A 27,463-nucleotide genomic window follows, 5' to 3' on the forward strand; every position below is an offset into this window, starting at 1 on the left:
CTGGCAGTTCTTAATGTAGATTATAGAATCTTGTTTTCCCTTTACATGGCTTATAACCACCTTTAACAAGAAGCCTAACCCCAACTACTGTATGACAGAATCCCCACCCTTACACACTTAATAATAACACACCCTAACCCAGAGTTTCTCAACTATATTTTGCCAGGCCCCCCCTAGAAAAGCGAAAACTTTTTGCGCCCCCCGATAATTATTTTTATCGCGTTTATACGAGTTACAGCTTAGTCTAAAACGGGAAAAAAAGAAGCAAGTGCACCGAAGTGACTGAAACTAAAAGAAAATGGTGAAAAATATTACTTTATTGAAATTACATTCCACATGAAGATAGTCAATATTACCAAAATCCTACCAAAGAGCCTTGAACACTTCTGATGTCATGTTTGGTTGTCAGCAAGTGGAAAAATATATTGTGAAGATATTATATGTACATGAAAAATAATTTGGTGTCGTATTAACTATAGGTAAAATATAAACTTTATACTCCTAAAAATGGTCAAATAACTTTAGTTTCCCTTTAATTATAGCAAAATGCTTATACTCTCTTACCATAATACAGTGCTTCTCAATTATATTTTGCTTGCCCCCCCAGGAAAGAGAAAACATTTCACGCACACTCACTTGCCATGCCGAGCATAAATAGGATTATTATCTATAAAAAAAAACGTATTAACTGTGTTTTTTTCACAATGACAAAAGGAAAAAGAAATATAAAGCAACTTTCAACAACTGTTAACTACTTTTTTTACGGCATTTATACAGAATAATAATTTGTCTAAGCAAAAAAAAATCCACATGCATCAAAGTGCCTGAAAAAAGGAAAAAAAAGAAAGGAAAAAAAAAGAGGAAATACCACCCCTCGCCATGCCTATTATAAATAAAATTAACTATAAAAATGATATAAGTACCTGTATACCTGTATCATTTTTAACCTTAACAAAACAACTTTCAACAACTGTTAACTACTTTTTACAGCGTTTACTTAGGTTACAGGTTAGTCTAAAACAGAAAAAAATAACCAAGGTCATCAAAATGCCTTAAAAAAAAAAGATGACAAACAAACCCTTTTCCCTGCACCCCCCCTGTAGTGAGGAACAATTTCTCTAATTGGCACCAAGAACAAGCTGCAAGTGAGACAGTCAATGGCAACGAAAAGTCAACACAATATATTTTCCCGTGGTATAGCTTTATCATCATGACACATCTCAATCCTGAAAAGTGCCCATCATCTGTGCATCTAATTTGTGTGAGGTGAGTGTGCAGTACCAAATGCACTTACTGTACTTCCTTTTATCTCTAGCGGCTTGCGTCAATGTTTTCATAGCGTTCATCCTTTGGCTCACTGACCTTTCCAAAGCAATTTTGTAATCTTGAGCTCCTAGAAAAGGGGAAAAACATCAACAACAAGTAAAATTAATGAATTACCGAGGACCATCTGAAGGTTTCAGTTAAGCTGTGACCTTTTTACCGGCTCCTTTGTTAGCTGAATGTTATACAAAGTCCAAAAATCAACTGCGCATCTCAACACAAAATGTTGAAATGTCACACTTGTATTTCTAATAAAGGTTTAAATGTCAAGCCTCCACGTAACAACACCTTGGGGCATTTAATAAATGAATAAAACGCACTGAAATGACACACGGCAAAGGCAAGCACATGGCACAGTTTAAAAAAAAAAGCCTTCACAAATGAATAAAATTAATGCCTTCAATTGCTCAGTTAATGTGCCGGGCTTAAAGTTGCGCATCTGGATGCTGACGTGGTTTTGAGTCAATATGGCGGCTGTCACTTGACAGGCAGCTTACATCCTATATATGTGCCAGCGTTTGCTCGTTCATGAATAGATTGTGACAGGCACTGCGTGGGTTGCGCCTTTGATAAATCTGGACTTCCTATTCCAAAGGAGGCAAAATACTTGTCAAAATCCTTTATAATTACACTTGGAACTTCAGTATTATTTTCCAATCAACTCAAAATTATATTGTTATCTGCAAAATAATAACATAACTGGCACTCCAGCCAAAGTTGCAATTTAATGTCTGTTTCTGTGGTAGCGGGCTACTTGCTGTTTCATCCAATTAATTGGAATTTTGGCTGAACACAGTGGGAATGTATTATTATTCCTGAAATATTTTTGCGTGACATATTTCTGTCCAACTGTTTCTGTGTTTGCAGGGCAATTTCTGGCATACAAAGGCTGATGTAGGACAATTTTATTCTGGGGCAGGGTTGAATTGTTCCATTGTGAGTAAAAAAAGGGAAGTTGAAAGTTCATGCGAAGCACTGTAGTGCATGTCACCACGTGTCTATTTAGTCTGTCGTGTGTGTGCAGCTTTTTTCATGCATTCTGTGCATTGAGGTTATTTTGGATATGTTGTCTTTTGAGAAAAGTCTGACTTGATGAATAAGATCTGTTTTGCATTTATTAGTCAGCACTCAGAATGCATGCTGGAAGAACGCATGAATGACTTCAAATTGCACGCCGCAAACAACCATTTGCTTAATAAAAAGCACATGCTCCAGCATAATCATCAATTTTTCGTTCGAGTTCCGCCATCAGAGCATTTTATTCCAGAAACAGGAAATGTATGTTACCTAGGAACGGCATGGGCGTTGCCTTGGCAACGAAACTTGTATGTTTGTGGCTCTCGCTCCGTGGAAGTTTTGAAGCGTCGGGTGAAGCTGAGTGGTTTTGTAACGAATGAAAACTCGAACGTTTCACGTGGAGTTTTTTTTTGTTGTTGTTTGTTTCCATGGGAATGTTGCCAGCGAAACGGAGTTAATGTTAGCTGGATGCTAATAAACAGTGGCTACGGAAATGGAGTCGAATCGCACGCGGAAACAGAGAAACGAAAATAATAACTTACTCTTTCTCACGCCTATGGTTAGTTACACGTTTTTATAGTTAAAAACTATTCTACTTTAATTTAAACTTAATTTAAGAAGAACACAATAGTTAATCGCTCTGTTTCAGATGAGCTACACGCATGCGCGAATTTGATAAACAGTTTTAAAAGGTACTTTTTAAACGAGTGAAATAATGTAAACAGTCACAATTTGTTTTAAAATGAAAGCAGTTCGCCTGAAGAAACGTCTAAAATGAAAGTCATAATGAACAATTTGAAACATACCGCTTATCATTTACGTATTTGTCAATGAAGCAAAACCATAAGTGCTGAGGTCAAATGAATGAGTTGTAGTTTTTAAATTTTATTTGTATGAAACCATACCACCCCCGCCCCCCCAAAACAACAACAACAACAACAACAAAAACAGTTGTAGGCAGTTTGAGGAAGAAATAATTCAATTCCAATTCTCTCCGTGATCGTTAAGATAACCAATAATAAACTTATCAACATACAATTTTAAAAACAGGATGACAAAACTCAACTTCTCTTTCAGGTTAACAGCTGTAAGTTACGTCCAAAGACGGGCAGAGCAGAGAGAGCCCAGCGAATGGTAAGGGATAAAACTAGAATATCATTTTCACTGGTCAATTGCATTACTTGCCATTGTTTCCCATTTTATAGGTCACCTCCCATTATCCTTCATGTCTGAATTTTATGACAACAAGTTCTCCTTACCCAGGTGTTTGTGCACAGTATGACATACTTTGTACAGTACAGTATGATAGACTTTGATCAAACCCACATATTTACATACCTAGCGCTGTACTGACATTATATCCCGATACCTCTCCAGATCCCCAATCTCCCCACTTTGAACCATCACTCAGTGCGCCCCCGTGCAGTTTACCCACAGTTCCTTTTTCCACAATCGAGAGCCGAAACAAATCTCACAGACCAACTCACAGTGCCGGTGCCAGGTACTACCGCACCTCCCCTCACCCCAAGTCAGCAGGTGAGTACAAAGAAGGGGTTAGGTTATTTTTATGGAAACTCTGATTTAATCCCAATTTTATGTGTTTATCCTTTGTTCAGGTGACCCTGGAGCATATCATTTCAACACCACCTCTGGTTTTCCCATCATTCACTTCCATTGGGACGATGCAGCATCCAGTCTTCATCGAATTGACCTGGAGAGGTATTCATCATTGTACGATGCAATTTCATGTACATTATTACCATATAGTATTATTTTACACTTAATGTGTATGATTACCAGTTTTAGGCATGCCATCACCGAATAGTGTGATAGAAATCCAAGAGATGCATCCAAAATTAGAACAAATTATCATTAAAATCTACCTACCTACCTGCATCACCCACCCACCGAATGTACATAATGTAGTTTTTATAGCGTCAGTTTAACTTGTAATAACAAATGTCCCCACTAGGGTGCAGCAGCCCTCTTAAAATGAGTTTTTCCTCCCTGCAGGCGCTGCCTAGAAGACTGTCCGCAGCTGGGCGTCATGGACGACCTGCAAGTGCTCAACCTGCAGCACAACTTGATCTCTAACATCAGCCAGCTGTCACTCCTGAAGCAGCTCGTTGTCCTCAATTTGTACGACAACCACATCTCCGACATGAGCGGCATCCAAGCGCTCACTTCCCTCAGGATCCTCAATTTGGCCAATAACAGGTGTGTTTTTGTGTCATAAGTGACATTATGTTATGATTTGAAATGCTACATTTCCTGAAATCTTGGCTGCTACTGCTGGCAAAGTGTCAGCTGAAGTCAAAAGGTGCACTTACAGCAATGAACTCAATGACCCAGTAACAGGCTGCCTAGGCCAAAGGACAACAAGGAAGGAAAACACTTTTCAGTTTGTTTGCACTGCCCATTAATATTCAAGTTGCTTTCACACTAAATTTGGCCTCATTTTCCTTGATCAAAATATTAGCTATATTAAAATTGCTTCACGTCTTGTGTGTGGAAACTGAAGTCGACATCGTGCGCCTATTTTGTTGCAGGATTCAGAAAATATCCTGCTTGGATAACTTATCCAAGCTCAACATCTTGGATTTGCATCATAATCAGGTACATACATCCTTCATTTTCCCTCACTGGATCAATAAATTGTATCCATCTATCCAGCTACACTTAATTAGTCTTCCTTCCGCGCCAAGTTGCCTTAAGCCTTGGTAGCCTAGCTGCTCATATTTTTCTCTATAAGTTGGAGCTACCAAAACGGTCATATCAAGTGTAAAAATCAGTTAACTGTTTTTGTAATATAAATACTTGATCAATTGTGAATATTGATCAAGCCAAGGGTCAAAGGTTGCCTTTGTAAGATCTTGTACAATGTTTTAACTATTGATTAATATGTAAAAAAAAATGAGGCACTGTTATTATAAATGCTTCTCTATTGAATACAATTTGTGATAACTATTGACTCTCAAATGTTTAAAAATAAATCTGTAACCATATTTTAAATAATTTTCATAATTGTAGTTTTTTTAGTTTTATAATTGTAATCATTGCTAATACAAATAATATTTTCATAATATTTAAAACCATTTTGAGCTACATTTAAAAAAACAGTCTAGTTATGTAGACATTTTCATCAGTAAAAAAAAAGTGTATATTTTTTCTATAATTAATTTGATGAGTAACTTATTTTTCAAATACTGTATAGTGTACTTAGTGCTGAAAATAAATTTGACTTGAAAACCTGATTGGTTGTTACCTGAGCCTTAAACACAGGTCATTGTCAACAAGTGAAAAAATATCTTTTTATAGTTATTATTTGCACATGGAAATGATTTAGTTGTCATATTAATTACAGGCAAAATATTCACTTTTTACTGCTGAAAATATTTAAACAAGTGGACTATCCCTTTAATTGAAATGATTTTTAGTTTAACATTTTTAAATATACAATTTTTAAACTTTTATTAGTTTAAAAGTATTTTAGATAATGGGCAAATATTTGTAGGGTATTTATTTAAATAAAGTTCTATAGAAATGATCAAAACATGCTAACATTATTGTTGATCTAACATACAGTGTGTCTATATGTGTCTACACTGTATATGTATATGTACTGGATAAAACATATCGGATCACCCACAAATGTCACAGAAAAGTCAAGAGAAAAATGTGATATTTATTATGAAGACGCCTGTGAATGTCTCAAAAAAGAAAAACAAAACAAGCAAAAAACCCCAAACACAAAATGTCTCATTTAAAAACTGTCAGTATTTTATGTCTCTTGCTTACGCCTCCGTGTTCTCTTTTAGTGATCTGAGCCTGATTCATCCAACAGGCTATAACCTCAGCCGTGGGAACAGAGGCTCATTTGGTTGATCCGGCGGCATGTTACAATGATGTCGTCCAGTAATTGTAGTCCCAATTGCTTATGCAAACCTTTTATTCTTTATTTTTTTGCCGTACGCCTACACCCCACCGAGTAGTGCGTGGCACACAGGGCAAGCAGGGAGAGATAACCCAAACGATGCGAAAAGATGAAACATAAAGGTCTCGATTGGTCGTGTTAATTGTGTTGCGCCAACGCGCTGCCCACGCCGAACCTCGGGGTACGCTCCCGAGCCCTCCTCGCTTTGTGGCGCCACGTTTCATGAGCCATATCTGAATACATAAACAATTATAGCGAAGCACAATGTTAGAGGTTCATCAGCAGGGTTTGTACCTCATGATGCCCTCAGGAAAAAAACAAACATTTTTATTATTGTCGTGTATTGTCCCTCAATAGTAATGACAAATAAAATAAAATGTAGGGCTGTTCGATTCCAATTTTTTACAACCAATATTAGTACTCTTGAGTATACCAAGTACAGTTACTAGTACTTTTGATATACATCCCCGTTCAAAATGAAAAAATGGCGCCTCATTCTAACCGCTCATTCCAATTTAGTGCTTTCTGTACATTTTCGTTACATTTGTAATTTTCGAAATTTCTTACTAAATTCTCTTTTGTGATCGTAAAGCTGCTCCAAGAGCGTATCTGATTTTAGTATTAGCTACCATCGCAAGTATTGACCAGGTATTGGTCCAATACTGATTCCTGTATCACTACTCTCCCATCCTTAAAATATTGTATTTGCTGAGCTTATGATTTTTTTTTTTTAAGAATCAATTACTAAATTACAATACATGTTTTTGCATATCCATTTCTAGTAAGGGAGATGGAATACCTTGACAAAAAGTAAACGTGCTAAATTCAATGTGATAATCGACGGAGTGTGTAATTAATTGACTTTTGTGTTGCTTGGATTAATGGCACAAATGTGCGTTTTTTTGTTTTTTAAAAAAAAGCCGTTCAATCCCAAAGACATGTTTTTACGTTTTTCTATGAGTGAAGGCATCCAATCCCAGATACTTTTGTTTTTCAGTTTTTATGTCAAAGAAGGGTTTTCAAATCGCTCTTCCTAATTGATCTAATGGTGAAATGGATAACACATGACCTAGCAAGCTAGCCTTTATACAAGCTGAATTACTCAGACAACCCAACAAAACATTTTTTACGTATCTAGGGAAATGCCTTCCATGAATCACTTTTCTGCAACCTGGAAGATTCCCGGTGCATTTTATTTGAAAACATTGTGAAATGGTGTATAAAAAATTGAAAAAGGTAAACTATATCGAATATTTGTTGTTTTAGTTGGCCACCACTGCATTTTGTCAAAGGAAGACAGAATATATTTTGAATGATGACAGTACATTTCTAAAAGTCAGCATCCATCCTGTATTTAAACTAAGCCTCGATGACCCAGAGCCCAGCATCAAATGTGACCTGACACGTCCGAATAGCAAGCGAGGCGGCTTTGACGCCAGCGCTGCCTCGACACGCTCCGTTCACTCTGAAAACCCAGGCCCCCTCGAAACCTTCCCCTCTCATCAATTCTACTTGTACTGTCAGCATAGCAGCGCGTGGGTGGCGGGGCAGCCCGACTCCGAGGCGCCCCACAAAGATGCCGTCACTGTGAATTACACCTGCCGAGCACGTTATCCGTGTGGAGCCTCTCATTTGACATTAATGGCCATCATGAGATAACAGAACTGCTAAGACGTTGGAACGCTTCCAACTTTTCACTATGTATTATTTATATAAATGTTCAGAGCTGCGTGGAAATACAGTGACCCCATTTACAGTATGTAACTGCCACTAACTTGAAAGGTGATGAATGATTTTAATATTAAAGTCAATTATTATTATTTAAAACAGGGACCTTCATCGACTTAACACATATTTGCTTAATTTAACTAATCATCACCTTATCATTGCTTGTAATAAATGGTATTTAATTTGTTTTGAACGACAGGTCCACAAAATGAGCTTATCAGCACATTCCATGGTGAATATTCAAGGTCATGCTATGGATTTATGTGTAATAAGTGTTACTTGTATACAACTGCTGTAATTTGTTAGAGTACATAAAGGTAAAAAATTTAAAATAGTCAGAAAGTATCAGCTAGTTGGCCGATTATTTTTGGCCGATGTTTAAAAGCCCCTAATTGGCTGGCCGATCAATCATTTGGGGCCCTGATTGTAAACATGTTATAACCTTGTATTGGGTTAAAAACAAACACATACCTGTATGTGCAAATGAATAAGATTACACTGATAAATCATCAAGCTCTTTTTTTTTCATTGTACAGTAGTTGTTGTGGAATTGTGATGTTCATAAAAGTGGAAAACAAAATGCAATTAAAAATAGATAATACAATAACATTAAAATACTACTTAAATCATGATAGATAAGCAAACATATTAAAAAAAAAAGAAAACTATTTCATGAAACACAAAAAAAAATCACTCCTTTCTGTGTCTCGCTCAATGTGTTCAGGTTCATGTTTATGTCAAATTAAGTAAAAACAAATTAATAATAAAAATATGAATTTATAACAAATACACCTCAACTGAATCAAATTAAGGACAAAAGAATAAACCATCTGAAAATCCTCTATATCAAACACCTAAAATTAAAATCTAAAGCATTAAAGTATATCAAAATATAAACAGCTGCATAAAGTAAATACAATTAAAGATGATTCATCAATAATAAATAAAATTACGTCCGATTTAAATGCAATTACATCAAATTTGAATAAATTTAAATGCATGCACTAAGAGATGATGTATATTTTTATGGTAAAAGCCACTGAATCCTCTGATAATATTTTTTATGAATATCAAACAGAATTCCCACTTAGGATTTCTCATCCTTATTTTTAACATTTGATATTTTGGGGGTTGAAAAGGAGTCATGTGTAAAGACTGTGCAAAATTCTTTCCCAGCAGGTATTTTGTAAATATATAGTAAATATAGGGCACATACAGTAAGCAAGCTAGGCAACATCTCATTGTATATAATATAGCCATTATAGAATTGCTAAATCCGCAGTTAAAAACTTTCATTGAATCGTGGTTGATTCGTTCATTTTTATACAAATCCAAGGTTAGTGTTGCTCTTTTTCTCCTTTCTTATAATGGCTCCTTTTTTTATATACTCAATTTAAAATATATGCTAAATGGAAGGGTTGGAAACTAAAGGCACTTACTAGAGTAATTTGGTTGTCAAATGAAGAACAAGTATGGTATAACCTCCCTCTGACTTTTCATTTTATTATATTCCAGATGGACCGAACTCAAAAGTGCTTTGCCGTTGTCACCTCTTTGTTCTGTCAATGACGGTTACGTGAGCTTTTGTCTCATTGGCAGATCAGCAAGATGGAGAACCTGAATCATTTGACGGAACTGCAGGTGTTGAACCTGGCTGGGAACAACATCTCCCGAGTGGAGAACCTCCAAGGCATGGATTGTTTGACGGAGGTCAACTTGCGACACAACTGCATCTCTTTTGTGGTGAGGATGCTTCAATTTTGTTTGAAGAATCATTTAGAAAATGATGGACGTGAGAGTCATTTGTTTTCTGCCCATCCCTGCGCTAGAAGTTCATTTGTGTTCATGTCATGGCCTTGCTGCGACTCCTTTCACATCCAGTATGTCTGTGAGATCGCTTTGGACGCGTAATCAAATCTGTCTCGTGGCTGTTGCTGCCTTTGGGACATTAGCAGAAGCTTCCCAGCTCAGTGCAGGAAATCGGATACCGAATAACAAAAAAAAAGCACTTCCTTGGGTTTCTAAAGTTTTTTTTTCTTCTTTTAATCTTCTAAACAGGAGCACATCATGTCAGGACAGGCCTATTAATTTTGTCCTCAAATCCCTGGAGCTCTTTTCCTGCTTTTTGGTGGAGAAAATCCGCTTGGAATCCAACATCGCGTCAATTAGAATACTTACCCATCACTCACCTTCCCCTCGAGAGCCGCTTCCATGTGCTAATGATTGAAAGCAATATTTCATTTGATCGGGGGCGTTAGCGCTGTTTTCAGCCAAGCTCCAGCTATTGTAAACAAGTAAACAAGATTCTTCCAGTTGTGCTGTTTTCCATTCCTCTCCAGACCTGCTTTGTGCAAATAATATATATCGTTGTACCAAAACTGACCAATAAGAGGCAGTATTGTGCCACAGGCCAGGTTTCCAGAGAAAAACAGTACAGTAGTAGTGAAAGTAGAAATAGATATTTTTTTTTTGTGGCAAATTGTTTTGTGTTGATGACGGAAGCATGGAGCTTCAAATGTAAAGTAAGGGTTTTTGACTTGCAAATTTGTTTAAACGTATTTAAATACGTTTGAGCCTATTTAATAAGTACTGTATGTTCAAATGTATTCTCAAAAGCATTTGAACGTACATAAGGTGCAAAAACAGCATAATGTTTCAAAACGGATTTTGAACTGGGAAACACATTTTCAAATACGTTCAATCATATTTGAAAATATTCCAAACATATTTTCAAATATGTTTGAACATATTTCCAAATATTTTGTCATTTTCTTAGCATTTAGCTTACAAGTACTTTTGAAATATTTCCACGTTTTATTTAAGACAATTGAAAATACTTCTTAACCTACTTTTAAATATGTTGGAATGTATTCATATAAGTGTTGATAGGAATATCCTGTGGTATTATGGGGAAAAAATGCTATGCCTGTAACTCTCAGCTTACATGGATGGAAAAAAGTGTTTTGTTTTTAGCGTTTGGTTTACAAGTATTTTCAAACTAATTATCTTATGTGTTTGAACGTAATAGCAACACGCTCAAATGTCCTTGATTTAAATGCTAAAAACATAGCAGTATTTTCCATAATGCCACAGTGTACGCTTCAAGCATATTTTCAAATACATTATGCCATGTTTTTAGTATTTAGTTTCCCCAATATGTTTGAACATATTTCCAACTATGTTTAAACACATTTGAAAATAGGTTTGGATAAGCTTGGAAATTTGCTCAAACTACTTGAAAACTAAATGCTAAGAACATAGCATTCTTTCCAATGTCACGGAGTATGCTTATCAACATGTATTGAAATATATTCGTGTATAGTTACAAGTATGGTCATACGTATATTCAAAAAAGCCTTGAACATGCAATTGCAAATATTTTTGAACGTACTTGTAAGCTAAATACTAAAAATATGTCATAACGTATTTAAAACCATGTTCAAACTCATTGATAATAATCGTACTCATAGTAGTCAAACAGACTCATGGACTGGAATGTTTTCACTGCATTTTACTTTGTTTTTTATTTTTTGGAACCGTACCCCAATTCTCTCATTAACACGCGAGCTTGGCAACAGTCATTTGTCAAAATGTTAGCGGTTTTCACTTGTCATCAGGTGGCTCTTTCACTAGGAGAATCCCCGTGACGGAGATTGTTTGAAAGAATGGCGGCAGTGATAACGTGAGACAAATTATAGAAGCATCACCCTGGGGCATCCTGGCTTTCAGGATTACTTTTTCCATATCTTCAAGCGTCGTTACGGCTGAGAGCATTAAAAATCTTCAATCGCACGGGCTAGCTTTGTTGCGGATCGCTCGACTTGAACATCTGCATAGTTTTTGCGTGTGGTCTTGACTTTGTTTGGAAAGGCGTACATTAGCTTCACTGTCAATGTATCTTTTCTAATGTCATCGTGAAATTTATTGCATTCTGCTTTGTTGAACAAGCACAACCTTGAGATAAGTCAAAGTACCTCTGCTTACGTGACATGCGCAGGTTGCATGTGTCAAAATTTTCATCAGGGGCCAAGTAGATCAGAACATTAACTTTTTGAGCACCATTGACGTAAAGAACGTCAATGAAAATGCCACTAAGGAGCGCCATTGACATCAATTGACATCACTACATTTGGGTGTTCTTTTTTGTTTATTAAAATGGGGGGGGGCATTTGGGAGAAAATGGTCTGTCAATACTTGAAATTGTCTGGTTGGTTCTTTCTATCTCATTTGTTTGTTTGTTTTGTTAATGACAGGCATTAAAAGAGTTAAGGCTAGCACATCAGCCTAATTTTTAGCAATTCGAATCAGACCTATTTGGACTTAAATGTTCTGTATACCTCTAGTATTGAGACATATTTACCATGATGAGTATCTTCACATAGTTGATTATCCTTATTTATGAATTTTTACATCTAAATTAACGTAATTTAAGAAATGAACACAATTTAGGAATCAGATTAGTGCACACGTGGAACTTGTAAACATTTCATATTTTTCTATTGATGTATCCAGGCTACTTTGTGAAAGGGACTGATTATACTGTTTTGTCAGTTAATACCCTAGAGGAGCCCCTCACAAGCCCTGCAGGCACGTCTTCGTCGCGCTCTGTTTGTATGCCAGCGAGGCAGCGGCCATCGCACGCCGTTTGAGGCTAAATTTAGCCGCGCTGTCTCAGACTAGATGATGTCATCGCTGAGCTGACACACCACCGAACGACAACCGACCAATTGCGATAGCTTGCTTTCTAAACAACCTCCCCATTGATCACAGCCAATAAGCTCATGGCGTGTTTGTGTTTGTCAGCTTTCTTTGGCTGACAGCTTTTTTTTTTTTTCAACCTCACCCTGAGTGCCTTGTCAGGCAAACATCAAGCCAGAGCTCATTACCTCTTTCATTGTCGTGTGCAAAAACATGCCACTGCCATCCAATGGATGGTAACTTGACCTTGGGCTGCTCGCAAACGGTTTCTATCTTGGATAATGAGCTAAAAACAGCAACAGTATCATTATTTAATGGGTAATGGAATTATATTACTTATGTTAAAAAAGCAGAAGCTGTACCTGTTCATTTTTTAGGGATTAAACTGCATATGTGCACATAGCTTTATCCAAACCTGTAACTTGGACTCAAGGAATAGAAAATCAATGCTCAGCTACTGCAAGCAGAAATTAACCTCAGTTTTTTTTTCATTTATATGTTCTATGCACCTCCACTAGTCCAAACACTATAGTCAAATTGATACGTAATTTGTGGAATAGAAACTTGGTCATTCATGGGTAGCCGTTTTGCCACTTGCTGGTGACTGACCAATCACGGCTCCTCTGGCAAACGTCACGTGACCAAACATAGTCATTAAAAAAAGTTACTTTTTAAAAAAATTCCTATTACAATAACAAGTACCTTTATGGAATTATTTGCTTTGCTTTTAGTTATCTTTTTAACTTTTTAAGTATTTTTTTTAATTTTTATTTTCCCCCTCATAAAATTAAGATTTTTTTTGTAGTGTTCGAAAAAACGGCGGCAGTAATAACTTTATCCCCTTAAAATACTCAGATTTTTTTTCCTCATATTTTTAAATATTTATAAACTAGCAATACTCTTGTCAACTTTCGATTTTTTTCTGAAAACATTGTAACTTTTTGTGAAATTTGAATTCTCATTGTGGTGCACGTCCACCTCAGGGTTTAGGTATTTTAATTAAAATCCACCTTTGTCTGGCCTTCCTGTCTGGAGTTTGCTCAGCTGGCACTCCAGCTTCCTCCCACTCTCCAAAAACATGCAAGGCAGTTGTATGGACATACTAAATTGCCATTAGGTTTAATTGGTTGTGTGAATGTTTGTTTGTCTTTGTGTGCCCTGCAATTGGCCAGTTCAGGGTGGTGTCACCCCCTCCTACTGCTTGAAGTCAGCTGGGATAGGCACCAGCAAGCCTGCAACCCTGGTGAGGATAAGAGGCTCTAGAAAATTGTTTTTTGTTAAAAATTTCAGTTGTTTACAGCGATGTGACAATATTGGATCTATTATGTGACTTATAATACTCTCTCGGTTATAAAAGAATGTTTGAATAGTGTGTTATTGTTTTTGTATTGCTAGCAAAGGAATTACTATATGATAGCATTATGTGTGGTCTGAATTAGTTCTATTTACATGATTTGCTATCGGTGAAAAACACTTCGATTTGTTCAAAGTCGTGATCTTGTGCATTTTGGACTTGAGATCTTCCCCTGCATCTCATTTGCACGTGTGGTCCTCTGAGGCTTTGGCAGGGGCGGGGTACGGATGTAGCTTATTCAGAGCATCCATTGTTCTTGCCGCCAGTGTGTGTGTGCGACTGTGTGTGTATGTGGCCTGCTGCAGCATCTCTGCATTGCTCCCCCTCCCCTCCTCATCCTCACATCACCTCCCCCTCCCCCGCCCCTCCTCGCGCGGACGAGGCGGCAGCAGCATGCCGGGCTCGGTGCATGCGCAGGGCGAACGGGGATGCTGCGCCGCCGGAGCCGAGAGCTGCAAGGTGACTGACTGAGAGGAGAGGCCAAAGTGACGATGCTCTTCCTCCCTCTCTCATCCCTCCTTCTCCCCCTTTTCCCTCCCAGGCTGAGGTGGACCGTCTGCCCCGCTTACGGCGCCTCTTTCTCAGCTGCAATAACATCAGCAGGTAAGCGCTTAGAGCACCTTAAACTCCCCCCTCCCTCCTTATCCTCATCCCATTTCTTTGACACTAACACCTTGCCTGTGCCGTTCATACCGTATCAAAATCTGGAGGGGATCCACAAGCTTTAAAAGTTGTTTGAAGCATGCTGGATGCATATTGCTAGCTGAAAGCGTGGAGGTTGTCCTGTCACGCCCTCCCCAGCAGCGACAGTGAAGACGTTAACTTATTAACGCAGTAACATGGCTAGCCTCTCTAGCCTGAAGCTTGCATGTGCAAGGAGGTTTTACTGAGGCAGGACTACACTGAACCCTTGTGCTAAAAACAAACAAAAACAAGAAAGTGGGGTACAGTAATGGACCGGTAATGTAGGGAAGAAGAGCCACAGTTGTCAGCTGTTTGACAGGATGGTCAAATACAAAAGGAGAACACTCATAAGAACCTGCTGTTATCTACCACTAACTCCCAGAAGGCATCCAATGATGTCACTCAAGAGACCACACCCCTTGGAGGCACACAGCCAACATAAATGTACTTTAGTTTGTGAAGGTGTGCAAGCTTTTGAAGTTTGCCTTCACAGCTGTGATGGGAGAGCGGTTAGCTTGACTACTCCCCACGACATTTTGCCCATCACATTACAGGACTACCAAAATCAACACACCGCCATAAAAAAAACAAAAAACAAAATTGTATACAGTATTATCGTTACTTTAGGATGCCAAGAAACAACTTGTCAATTACACTAATTATATGATATGGCACAAGTCTCCAGCGTTATTGCTCGCCGATAACCATGTGGTGCATTCAAATGCAATCGGACATTTTAAAACCCAGACAAGAAAAAGTTGAAATACAACTAAGTTAAAGTCAGAAATCATAGTCACAATATTTTATGGAAAAAGCCGTCATTTTACAATACTAAATTTGTAATAAAATGACAAGTCAAATTAACAAGTCAGAATCATTTAAGAGCATGTAGTGGTATGAGGATAAAATCAGTGTGATTAAAGAGAATACAATTAGAAGAGAATACAAGGAAAAAAGGGTGAATTTTACAAGAATAACCCAGAGATGTTAAAATGTGCTCTTGTGCAAGTTGATGAGTCAGCAAAAACTTGACACGAATACCTTGCGGAATTGCAACAGTGCAGTGTTACTGCTTGACAATGCAAATGCACATTACATGCACTGTCTTAAACGACACGAAATGACGCACGTGTGCCAGACAATTACGATCGATGAAACCAGGAAGGTGTTTTCAGTGATTGAAAGCTCTCTGCAGGGATTGAATGCACCTCACTTAATTGTTTGCATTCCTAATGACAGGGGATGGAATCCTCTTGGGAATTAGTCAGCACCATGGAATCAGCTCCGGGCTGCGTGGATGCGATCAATATGTTTTTGTGGGGTGTGGTTGACAAGGCTGGTAACTTTAAATTTGTTTCCTCATGCAAAAAAAACAAAAAAACAGCTGTGAAAAGTCAGAATATCCTTCTGAGTCTCAGCCTATTCATTTGTCTCCACTGAAGTGGACATGTATTTTGGGGTTTTATCATTTGACTCATTTGAGCTACCTTACTAAGTTCCAGCATGTTCTGCAGAGGACATTATGGCTTTTCCATTGATGTCTAATGTGTTTGGGCGGGATGCAATCAACGTTGCTGTCTTGCTAGGTCACAATGCACACAATGGACACATGAATATATTGGGACCCTGGAGGATAATAACTATTTTTTTCCTGCTAATATAATGACCTTTTTTACAGTTGTAATCTTTTTTCCTCATAGTGTCCTGAAACCGAGCCTATTCATATATGTCCACTGTTGTGGACATTTGTTTTTGCGGCATATCATTTGACTCATTTGAGCTACCCTACAAAGTTCCAGCATGCTCAGTAGAGGACATCATGGACTTTCCAATTATGTCTCATGTGTTTGGCTGGGATGCAATTAACATTGCTGACTTAGTGAGACAATATGAACACAACAGTGGACGCAAATGAATAGGCTGGGTCTGATTTTTTTATTGCTTAAGTAATGACTTGTTTTAGTAATAAATTGACCTTTTTTTGACTGCCTTTTTCCCCTCAATTTTATCAGACCCAGTCTTTTCATTTGTGTCCATTGTAGTGGACAATCATTTTGGGGGTGTATCTTTTGACTCATTCAAGATACCCTGCTATGTCTTAGAATGTTGTGTAGAAGACATTCTGTCATTTCCAATTATGTTTGATGTATTTGGTTAGGATATAATTAACTTTGATGTGAAAAACAAATGTCCACTTCAGTAGACACAAATGGCTGAGTCTCAGAAGGATATTAACAGTTTTTTTTCTGCTATTTTAATGTTGTGCTCTTGTAATATTCAGACTTTTGTTTCCCTGTTATAATACCTTTTTTCCACATATCTTCCTAAGACCCAGCCTATTCATTTGTGTCCATTGTAGTGAACATTTCTTTTTGGTCTATTTCTTTTGACTCATTTGAGCAGCGTTCAAAAATGTTACAGTGCCTGTTTGAACTTTTTGCTTTTTTCCCTCTATGCTGGCGCAGTCTCCACCAGCTAGGCTGCTCCGGGGAGTCGCTCACCCTTTCCGAGCTCACCCTGGATGGGAACCCAGTAGCCCTGGAGACATGGTACAAGCAGGCTGTCCTGCGCTGTGTGCTTCACCTCAAACAGCTGGACATGAAGCGCATCACGGTAAGCCTCATTGCTCTCGCTTCGCCGGTCTTTTTGTGTGTTTGCTATGCCGTGTAAAATGAAACAAGTACTGTACTGTATATTATTTAATTAGCCACCTCATCTCACCAATACCACAAATGCATACATATGCTTTCCAAATCCGGATGAAAAACTTGTTTGTTCAGGCTTTGTAGGATTTATGTCAAGGGACTGATTTACATTGTCCAAAACATCTCACTTTAATTTAGCAAAGTGCCGTGGCTTGATTTTCCATCTTCGCCTCTCAGTTTTTGCAATTTGCTCCCTAAAATTTATGTTTACGCCATTAACTTGTCTATTCACAGTCAAAATGATTATCTGTGTCATTCAGATAGTAGAGTGGACTGTGTATGCATGCATTTGCCTGCTAGAAATGTTCTGACACTCCGCATTGAGTGGTCTAAAATAACCATCCAGGCATCCTTCAGTGAGACAAAACTGTCAGACGCTGCCGCCGAAGTTAGCGAGCCTTCAGAAAGGCCTGTCAAAGTCCATTTATGTCTTTGTTTTGGCATGTTCAAAAGCTGTTGCAGATGACTTTGTGTTTTTTTAAGCCTTTGTGAAGATTTTTCGTAGTGTCCAGTCTTTTAACTTCATGTAAGGAATTCTGGTTTATTAACTTTATCTTTATATGTATACACTGTATACAAATATGCACTTTAAAATACAACTGACCCGCAAATAGTGAAAATCCTTACATAATTGACGCCCATTGAAATGCTTTGGCAATTAAAATAAAAAAACATTGATAAAGTAATTTGCATTTTCCACAAAAATATGAGAAAATGTGTATAATGTATTAAAGTATTTTTTGCGTTGTAACGTAAGCAGTTATAGAAAATGGATGGATGGATGTTTTTCCTCCCGGTGGTCTCCTACCTTATTTTCTATCTCTTTTATTCTCTCATTGATTTTCTGTCTTTATCCTTTGTTCTTACCTTTGATCCTGCCTTTCAGAGGGCTCTGTCCTACCTACTTCGCACCCTACCTTTTTTTTTTTTTTGAATTGCGGAGAATGTGGCTTTTTCCACAAAAACAACATGACGAACACAATTGCTACTCTGAGGCCACCTTTAAATTTCATAACCTTTATAGTATAGCATAAGATGTAACCATTTTTTATAATACCAAGTTTGGGGACATTTTAAATGGATTCTGAATTACGGTAATCCTGATTCTTATGCGAATCTATTTTTTTGACACATCCCTTCTACTTATCTACCAACCTACCTACCTACCTGCTTACTTATTTTTTCCTGCTCACTCACTTAAATACTTATTTTCTTAGTTACTTTATTTACTTGACTTTTTTTTTTTACCATTAATCTATGGGGCTTTACCCAAACAAAACACTATTGTCTGTGTTATAAAATTGCCTCCTATGAAATAAATATAAACAAAATATTGATCAGTGTCAGAAAAAGAGCTGCCTACTGCCTGACTTTTATTTTTCTATTGTGAATAGAAGCGACAGCTTCATATCTTAATGGCACTTAAGTGGCAGATATTCACCCCATTGACACCATCCATCCAAAAACAAGTGTCATCTCAGGCTGACACAGACTGTCACAGCTTAGCAGCATTGCATTCTGGGAGTATTGGCTATCCCCAACAGCTGGGCTGCGTTGATCCCAGACTGAAAATCTAGACCGATAATCCTGTGACGATGATTATGATGATGATGATGAATCTGGCCGGCTGGCTGTTGTCAGATCTCTCTTCCTACTGCAGCAAGTGGTCCAATTCTGACCGACACAATATAGCAGCAACATCTCTTTTTTTTAATTTGCAGTTCTTCACACTGCTGAATAATTTAGAAGTTGCAAGCCAGCAAGACTCCTGACCTCCCTGCCGCTATGTTTTTTTAAAGGACGAGGATCGGCGCATGGCTGGTGTGCAGACTTGGAAAGAGGAGGAGAAGAAGAAGGAGAGTCACAAGCAGACCATTCATAAGGTACAGGGACCTTTTTATATACTGTACTGTCTTATAGAAAACCAAAATTCATGCATTCATTCATTTTCTTAGCCATTGACTCACTGGGGTCATGGGCATGCCTAAGCCTATTCCATCCATCCATCCCCACCTACCTACTTACAGTATCTACCAACCTACCTATGGTGAAATCATGCATTCATCCATACCAATAGTGAAACCATGTTTTCATCCATACCAATGGTGAAATCATTCATCCATCCCCTCCCTTTTTCACCAGGGAAAGAGGTGTTGTCCACACGGGAGGGAGTCAATACTGAATGTGAAGCACTGTTGTTCAAGGTTGTCATAGAGGTGAATTTATGGTGTGTAACTTAAAGTCAACTTCACAGTAAGTCTCAAGTTCAACATTAGCAGAAGTCATTAGGTAGCTTCGGACAGAGACCTAAGAAAGGCAGCTGAATGTCCTTTGTGGTTTTGCTTGGGGCAATTGACACTTGAAACCTTGCCAACTCTCGGTGGTCTATGTGTGCCTTGCATAGGAGAAGCGACGTCTTGCCATCCGTAATGCAGCGCAGCAGTGGGAGGGCGTTGTCGCCGCCTGCCTGGAGCCGCCGCCGCCGTCGACGACAACCAACGGCGCCAGAGACGAAGTCAGCCCGGAGAATAGCCCCGCCCACGGCCCCGCACAGACCAATGGCCTGGCTCAGGAGCCTTCGCCGGATGAGCCACGGTGCGTCTGACGCAGCAGTACAGTATACAGAGAAGCCTCATCTGTTCAGGGTTTCCTATTCTGAATGATAAATATATATTTTTTAATCTCGGCATATTTTCATGCTCTTTATGTAACATCATGCTTTAAAATGGCACATAACCCCTAGTTAATAGAAACGTTGTAATTGGGAGCAAAAAAAGTTGGTGAAGTGCTGTAAATTCAGCAAAAGTTGAGTCATTGTTACTTTAACATAGCGGTGATTGAGTAAATTGTTGTTAAATGGCCATCTTTATCTGAAATTAAATGTCTCTCTCATGTTCTACGATAGACGGGTCAGTCCGGGTTTTGGAGCAGACCGATTGTCCAGTGGACCCGAGGGCCGATTCCGCACCAACAGCCGTCCCAACAGCCCTCGAGATCCTAAGTAAGGCATGCTTTCACTTCTTGATTTTACATGGTTTCATTTTATAAACCATTCTAAAAATATGAAAGATTGTGAAAAGGCCCAAAGACATGCCTTTACCACCATAAATCTGGTTGTTCGTTTAATGTTAATTAAAAAAATTGATTTTATTGTGTTTTATTTTTATTCTGACCACTTTTTGTTTTGCATCGCCTTCCAGTTTTCATCCAATTCTCTTCATTCAAATTTTAGTATACTTACAATATTTATGTCATCCAGGCTGCCATTTTTCTCGTTTTAACCATTTTAAATTGTTTTCCCCACAATTTGACATTCTTCACCCGTCCAATAAACATTAATTTCCAACGAGAGATCAATCAAAATTGATTAATTTCAGTTTCCTTAAAAAGTCATAATAATCAGCTATATAGATTTATCCTAAGAAGGCATTTACATTTCAAAAATTTCACACATACCAAAAAATGTCATATTTTTCAGTGCAATATTAAACATTTTCAGCCAAAACGAAATCCCAATTCCATATGTTTTATGCGATTCTCCACTATTCTTCCATTTATTCACTGATTCACATTACTCCAATTTTAACATGCTACAAATATTATATTATTTATATACTGTATATATGCTCCAAATATTATATTATATTACATTTACACTGTTTGTATATGATTTTTTTAACATTTTTTTTACTCCTAAATTTGTATTTCCTTTCTGCAACTATGAAAAGGTGTTTGAATTTCATGCAATCCCAGTCCTCTGCATCGACTGTCCTGCGTAAGCTCTGATGCATAGATGAGTTATGAGAAGGCGTGCATAGTATCATTAAGCGCTTCAACCACGGCAAAGGGATGAAAAACGCTAGCCCTGAAAGGCAATGGTGACAAATCTTTGCCTCACCCCTTTGAGCTGGCCCTGGTGTCACCTTTTGCTTCCATTGTATTGCCCCCGAATCCATATTTTATCTCCCCCCCTAGGCCGAATGTGTCATTCATTAGCCTTTGCGAAAGGTGATACTGCCATTCCCACGCACGCGAACGGCGATACCTCTCCCGGTTCGCGGATGAAATTGTCTCCTGTTTGTTGGTGTCTCGCACGACATTGCATATCATCTGCCCCTGTGCGTGGGAATCCCCAGGAAGTACGCCACAGACGGCGCGTGGTTTGTCACCCTACGGAAAGAAACAGATTCCCGGTTTATGCAGACAGGGGACATCTGGATCTGCTGTGTGTGTTAGCTCCATTGTAACTGAATATCCTGCTAAAGCTAGCGGAAGTAGACTAATGGCTAAATCCCACGTGTCACAATTTAAGGAAGTTTAATAACAAATAGCACTTTGCAATGCTGCTGCATGAGCAACGTATTAAATAAGTGAGGTCCACATAGACTGTGTACACATCTTTGAGAGGGTTTAAATTGCCAGATGATCTCTTGCGGGATTAAGTGTAATGATGATGGACTTTAATTGATTTACATCCAGAGTGTAAGAGTGACATGTTTTCTCAGGGGTAGGTTGGTACTTTCCCCAGTTTTTTTTTTTTTTTCTTTTTCATGACTTTGAGTGTAATTGGGTGGGCTGTTTTGTGGCAGCTTGTTTTTCTTGCATCCCTTATTATTTCAAATATGTGTGCAGAAAAACATGGGCAAGACCACACTCGTACACAACCATTATGCACTACGGTTCTCTACGACATGATATTGCACACTCTAAAAACAGATGGATAAAGAAAACAAAAATAACCCATTTGGCTCAGTCTGACTTTAATCACCGGGACGAAACAACTTGAAGAAACGTGTCCTTCGGTTCAAGGTCGAAAAATGGGTTGTTTTTTACTAAATAACCCAGTAGGTTGGGTCAAATAGAACAAGTACTTGGGTCAGTCTTTTTTCGACCCATAATTGGGTTATTTATTTTTAACCCAAATGTTTTTAGAGTGTATTTTTGTCATGTCGAAAAGAAATATAATCTTTTTCGTCTCAAAATTAGATTATTTTTAACAAATGTTTTCAGAGTGCAGAAAATACTTGATTTAAAGACGACAAGTACTTTTTTTTCTAAATCAACACAATGCATCTTAAACTATATTTTGCATTCTAAATGTGACTTATTTTGAATATTTTTTCCAAAAATTAAAGAAGACATTTTGCTTATTATTACACTCCAAACAACAAAATAACCGTATTATGGTGAAAATAGGAACAATATTTTGTGTCGGTTTGTATGAAATCCGTTTTTTTCGTCCTTGTTTCAGGCTCACGGAAGCCGGCAGCGTGACGAGCCTGTCGCTGTCTGATAGTCATCTGGCCGAGCTGGACGGCGACACACTGCGCTTCTTTGGCCTTGGCGCACTAGAAGCACTGGAGAGAGGCTGGGGGGCGCAGACGGCTGGCGCCGTCACCGTCATCGCCTTCCGCTACATCCACTTTGACGCCATCGTACCCACGCTGCCGAGGATCAGGGTCAAGTTCCCCAATCTGGCTGTGAGGGCGGAGAATTATAATTAGAATATTTATGCGACACAGAATATGTGACGTGACTTTTTTTTTTCTCGTGCAGCATCTCATTTTTTTGGAAGCCAACATCAACCGACTTCCGCAGTTGGCCGCGTTGGCTCAGGTTCGACGACTGGACCAGCTGACCGTTCACCCGCAGGGCAATCCGGTGGTGGGCCTTTCCCTGTGGCGCTCCTTCGTCATCTACCGCCTTCACCACTTTAACCTGCAAAGGATCAACGGCCAGGAGGTCAGTCTTCGCCGTGGAATGTTAGGTACATTCTTGCCACTGGCGTGCTAGTGAGATGCATTGCAAGAGCCAACACATAAACATGTATTGTTTATTATTTTTTTGTGTGTAGATGGCAGTGGCGCACAAATTCCTATTTAATAGTGATTAACTGAAGAAGCTGGACAAAGAAAAATATTTACATAAAAATTTAATTACCGTAAGTTACATGTATATTATTTTATGTACCCATCTGCAAATGTTTCGTTTTGGTTGACACATTCCAAATTTGTATTTCACATATGCCTTTTTATGTTCATATGGTGCCTCTCTGAGAACTTCAACCATAACTAACCATGAACGTCTTTGTAAGAGCTTTATTTTATTTTGTACAGAACAGTGTTACAGGAAATTTACATAAAAGTGAGAAAATTGATTTATTTTGCAATTTTTAAGGCATTTCATATTTTCTTTTGTTCCTCTCCAATTTTGGGAAATAGATGGGAAAAAGCGAACTCCTTTATAGCCATTGTGAACTTAAGACATCCAAGATCCATTTTTACTGGTCTCTACTGATACCAATAGAACTCAACAATCTATTTCAACTTACCTTTCAATGAATGAGTTAACTTTTGGATTTTGGTCCCATATGCGATTATAAATTTGTCAGTTACAAATGAACTGATAAAGTGCCAGACAATTTTGGACCCCTTTTTTTACCTTAAGAATAAACTGTTGAAGAATAAATAAATACGTACTTCGGATACATAAAAATGTGTTTTTGGGAGTAATGAAAATATACACTTATATTGTACTGGATCTCACTGGCATTGACAGGTGTACGTCCATGTAATGTTAAGTATCTAGCTTTCCCTCTTGGTGTGATGTCACCGTGTATGTTTCTGTGTGTTGTATTAGTATATATGTGTGTATGTGTGTGTGTTCACGTCCCTCGGCAGGTCACCATGAACGACGTCATCGCCGCCGAGCGCGCCTTTGGTACACTGGGCCACGTGGCGGCCACCGAGACGCCGCGTTGCCGCCTCCTCGTGCTGCTGGAGGAGTCCAGGTGAGACACACATAAAATCACTCCATCATCAAATAAAGAACCTGCATTTTAAGTCATTCAGTGCCATTGACAACTATATACGTAAAAAAAAAATCATTTTAACTGGTCTGGTGGTGAATGCATTCATAGCTTGAATTTCTGGACTTCTTAATAGCCCATTTCACACCAAACAGTCCAGGAACTCTGAGGTCCCGGTTGGAACCGCTGTGGTTTGTGCTTTGTACTTTTTTTTTTGGGGGGGGGGGGGGGGGGGGGGGGGGGGCAGTTTGCTTCAACAATGAGAAGTAGAAAGGGGGCGAAGTTGCCAACGCCCGCATCTCTGGGCATGTTGTTTTTGACAAAAGTTATGAAAAGAATACACGACTGAGCACCAACTGTAGCAGATTTCTGATCCAGATCGCCGGGATGTAAATCTGTTTCACTCGATGTTCTGTTGGTGTGTTTTTAAATATTTTCTAAAGCTCCGAGGACACAAAAACATTTGCTCATGATGGGCGTTCCATCAGCGACTCGCCTTTTCTTGTAGTCGAGGAAATTAGCGTTGGATGTCCTCATAAACACTCACTAGAGTCTGTCACAGAAGACCCCTCCAAGTATCTATTTTCTCTCCTTCCATTATTTCAAAATACTAAACTGGCCACAGTGAAAACGAAGCGTAATGATGGCAGCTGATACCTAAACACACACCGCCAAGTTCAACCAAACAATCTGCGTTAGTAAGCACAACACGACCCCCTCGAGCTACCCGGGTAGGTAGCCGAAGACTCTAGTCGCAACTCAGCGCTTAGAAGGTTCCTGGTAGACGCTTAGGGGAACCCACCAGACTTCCCAGTTCCCAGAAAGGGGAACTCAAGCCAGCTGGGTACAGCAAAAGATTTCCTGTGGTGTGAAAGCGGCTAATGTGTCTGAGACCAAACTAAATTGACGGTGTTTCCAAACTTTTGACTGGCACGATGAATTAACAAGTATTTGTAATCCATTACTGACAGCAAGTATTTGAAGGCCGTCGGAGCCCCCGCGGGCATGTGCGTGCTTGACTGCCGTGCGTTTCTATACGCATATTTGTCTGAGCCTGGCACCAGGCAGCCGGCGGTGTTAAGGCGATGCGTCTCGCTCGGGGCGTGGGTACTTGGCACCGTGACACACACATACACACATTCCACCTTTTTTCCCTTTCAACCTCTAATTCTGTCCTCCAGCGTGCACTCGGGCTGAACTGTAAATAGCAACGTAGACTCCTTAGTAATTAAACTGGAAAAAATGTATGTCATGTCCAGACAATTTCGGTGCACTCAGAGATATTTTTCTGTGTAATGTGTGACTTTAGTTCCCACGCATTTTATGTCAATCATGTTTTTGCACAAATTAAAGGCAAGAAAGTTTGAATTTTCCACTTCAACTTAAAGAGGAGTTTGCAGTTTTCAACCTGCTAGCAAGATTTACCTATTGTTTCTCTGACCAAAGCCACGCCGCTACCGAACATCAAAAGTTTTTGAAAGTTCACTTCTGAAGAATTTTGTGCTTCTGGTAAACTTCAGAGTTTTTTGGTGGGCTCGTCACTCACTTGCTGGCTTCTCTCCGTCTCGTCTTTCATCTTCTTGAAGGAAACGGCAGCTGCAGTTCCTGTTGGAGGGGCGTGGCCGGCGCGCAGGGCTCAGCCCGGAGGAGCTGCGGGACAACGGGAAGCTGGTGGGCGAAGGCCTGAGCCGAGCACTATTCAACTATCCCAGCCGGGACGGGAGCACAGACAGCCCGGAGGTTAGCACAAGTTTTCAGGTACAAGTCTTTGTTTGGAGAAATATATATACTTTTTTTTTTTTTTTTTCACCAGTGGTCTGAGATAGTCTTTATGTGGGTGGGAAGCTTGGCTGAGATGATACAAACATGGGTAAAAGTCCATGGTCTCAATTTCCACAGGTGCACCCTCTAGAAGAGCGGTATCAAACGTACAGCCCGCAGGCCGGATCCGACCCGCAAAGAGGTGTAATCCAGCCTGCACGATGATTTTGTCAAGCATTAGAAAAAAAAATGAATTGTACCGAGTCTATTGGTCTGCTGTCCATTATCACAGACAAAAATGATTACTTTTCAAGCAACGTCTAGATGAGTATTGCGACTTACAAGCAGAAGTAACCAGTAGTAACCAATTACTTCAGTGACAGAAAGTGGAACACTACACTAGCATTCGTGTTAGCATTAGCTTCTAGTTTCACAACTGGCAGGGGTTGCCGTCTGGTCCATAACCCGACATTTGGCTTTGGTCTGTGTTGTGTCATAAATAACCAGTCTTGTTTTTCTTTTTAAATTTACTTTGTTTGCAGATCAGCAGTCAGCACACAGTGCTTTTGTTTTTTACCAATTTATCCTGTTCGATTATCTTTGCACTTCACTGTACTCCTTGAAAAGAAGTTGTACGTACAACTATATACTTTTGATTGGGGCATTTTCCTTCCGCTGGATATTTGTTTCATTTTATTAATTTATTCATTAACCTTCTATGTACTAATTTTTATTGAATCTTATTAGGTTATCTATACAAAATATATATTTTATAGACAAATGGAAAAAAGCACATTTCCATTTCATGCAGTTTATGGAAAAATATTATATTGGAATACATATATCACAGGAGGGAGCAACAGAGGCATCGGAGCGCGCTGCCACTGTGGACCTGTACCTTCAAGATCTAGTGCGCCGGGCATCTGAGACCAACGTGAAGGGAGAGGCTCTGCACCGCCTTTGGCCCGCCATGTTTGCCGAGATGGTGCGTGACTGCGTGCTGGAGATGAGCGACCGAGCGGCCTTCCGCCAAGCCAGCCTTGCCAAGCTGTCCAAGTGAATGAGGACAGATCATGATTGACCAGTAACCACACACACGCACGCGCACATACGCTCACATCTGGACCTTTTTACAAGCACCTTCTCCACATGGACCACTTCAAGAACTTTTTGATTGAATGTAGTTGGGACATCTTTGAAATGACCACAATCTGTTTCGAATGCCTTGTCATAAAACTCATATGTTCATCTCTCGTGTTTCTTGCCTGATAGAAGATAGAAGGGCACAAAACAAGACTTTTGTTTTCAGAGACACTGGACTCCTCTCTTGTGCTTCAGTTAGTATTAAAGATTCTCTATTAACACACTCAGTGGTGTACTTCATGTTTTACGCCTAATTATTCATTCATTAGCCTCCTATCTCCAATCTTCTACTCCTTGGCAAAAACATC

General features: G+C 39.1%; 1 protein-coding gene across 2 annotated transcripts; it reads left to right on the forward strand.

Annotated features, from left to right (window-relative positions):
- Positions 1-2,658: 2,658 nt before the first annotated feature.
- Positions 2,659-27,378, forward strand: lrrc49 (leucine rich repeat containing 49). Of its 2 annotated transcripts, none has more exons than XM_088413490.1 (18): positions 2,659-2,899; positions 3,418-3,474; positions 3,546-3,603; positions 3,718-3,876; positions 3,957-4,059; positions 4,354-4,557; positions 4,890-4,956; positions 9,602-9,745; positions 14,596-14,657; positions 17,204-17,351; positions 19,243-19,326; positions 19,848-20,038; positions 20,349-20,444; positions 22,695-22,923; positions 23,000-23,185; positions 24,124-24,233; positions 25,838-26,009; positions 26,863-27,378. In XM_088413490.1, the coding sequence occupies exons 1-18, from the start codon at positions 2,834-2,836 to the stop codon at positions 27,070-27,072; spliced, it is 2,346 nt and encodes a 781-aa protein (XP_088269616.1). In that variant the 5' UTR covers positions 2,659-2,833; the 3' UTR covers positions 27,073-27,378. The 2 variants fall into 2 exon arrangements, with proteins under 2 accessions (XP_088269616.1, XP_088269617.1); XM_088413491.1 differs by having other exon boundaries at positions 25,838-25,991.
- The last annotated feature ends 85 nt before the right edge of the window (positions 27,379-27,463 follow it).

The sequence above is a fragment of the Hippichthys cyanospilos genome, chromosome 4 (genome assembly GCF_059441005.1).
Source record: "Hippichthys cyanospilos isolate Australia breed blue-spotted pipefish chromosome 4, RoL_Hcya_1.0, whole genome shotgun sequence".
Lineage (NCBI taxonomy): Eukaryota > Metazoa > Chordata > Actinopteri > Syngnathiformes > Syngnathidae > Hippichthys > Hippichthys cyanospilos.

Bases quoted from the DNA above. Each gene is read 5' to 3' on its own strand.
- lrrc49 (XM_088413490.1), top strand. From the start codon at position 2,834: ATGGAGTCGAATCGCACGCGGAAACAGAGAAACGAAAATAATAACTTA. The intron at 20,039-20,348 runs GTGCGTCTGACG...GTTCTACGATAG, and splicing joins CCTTCGCCGGATGAGCCACG to ACGGGTCAGTCCGGGTTTTG. The intron at 20,445-22,694 runs GTAAGGCATGCT...TCCTTGTTTCAG, and splicing joins AACAGCCCTCGAGATCCTAA to GCTCACGGAAGCCGGCAGCG.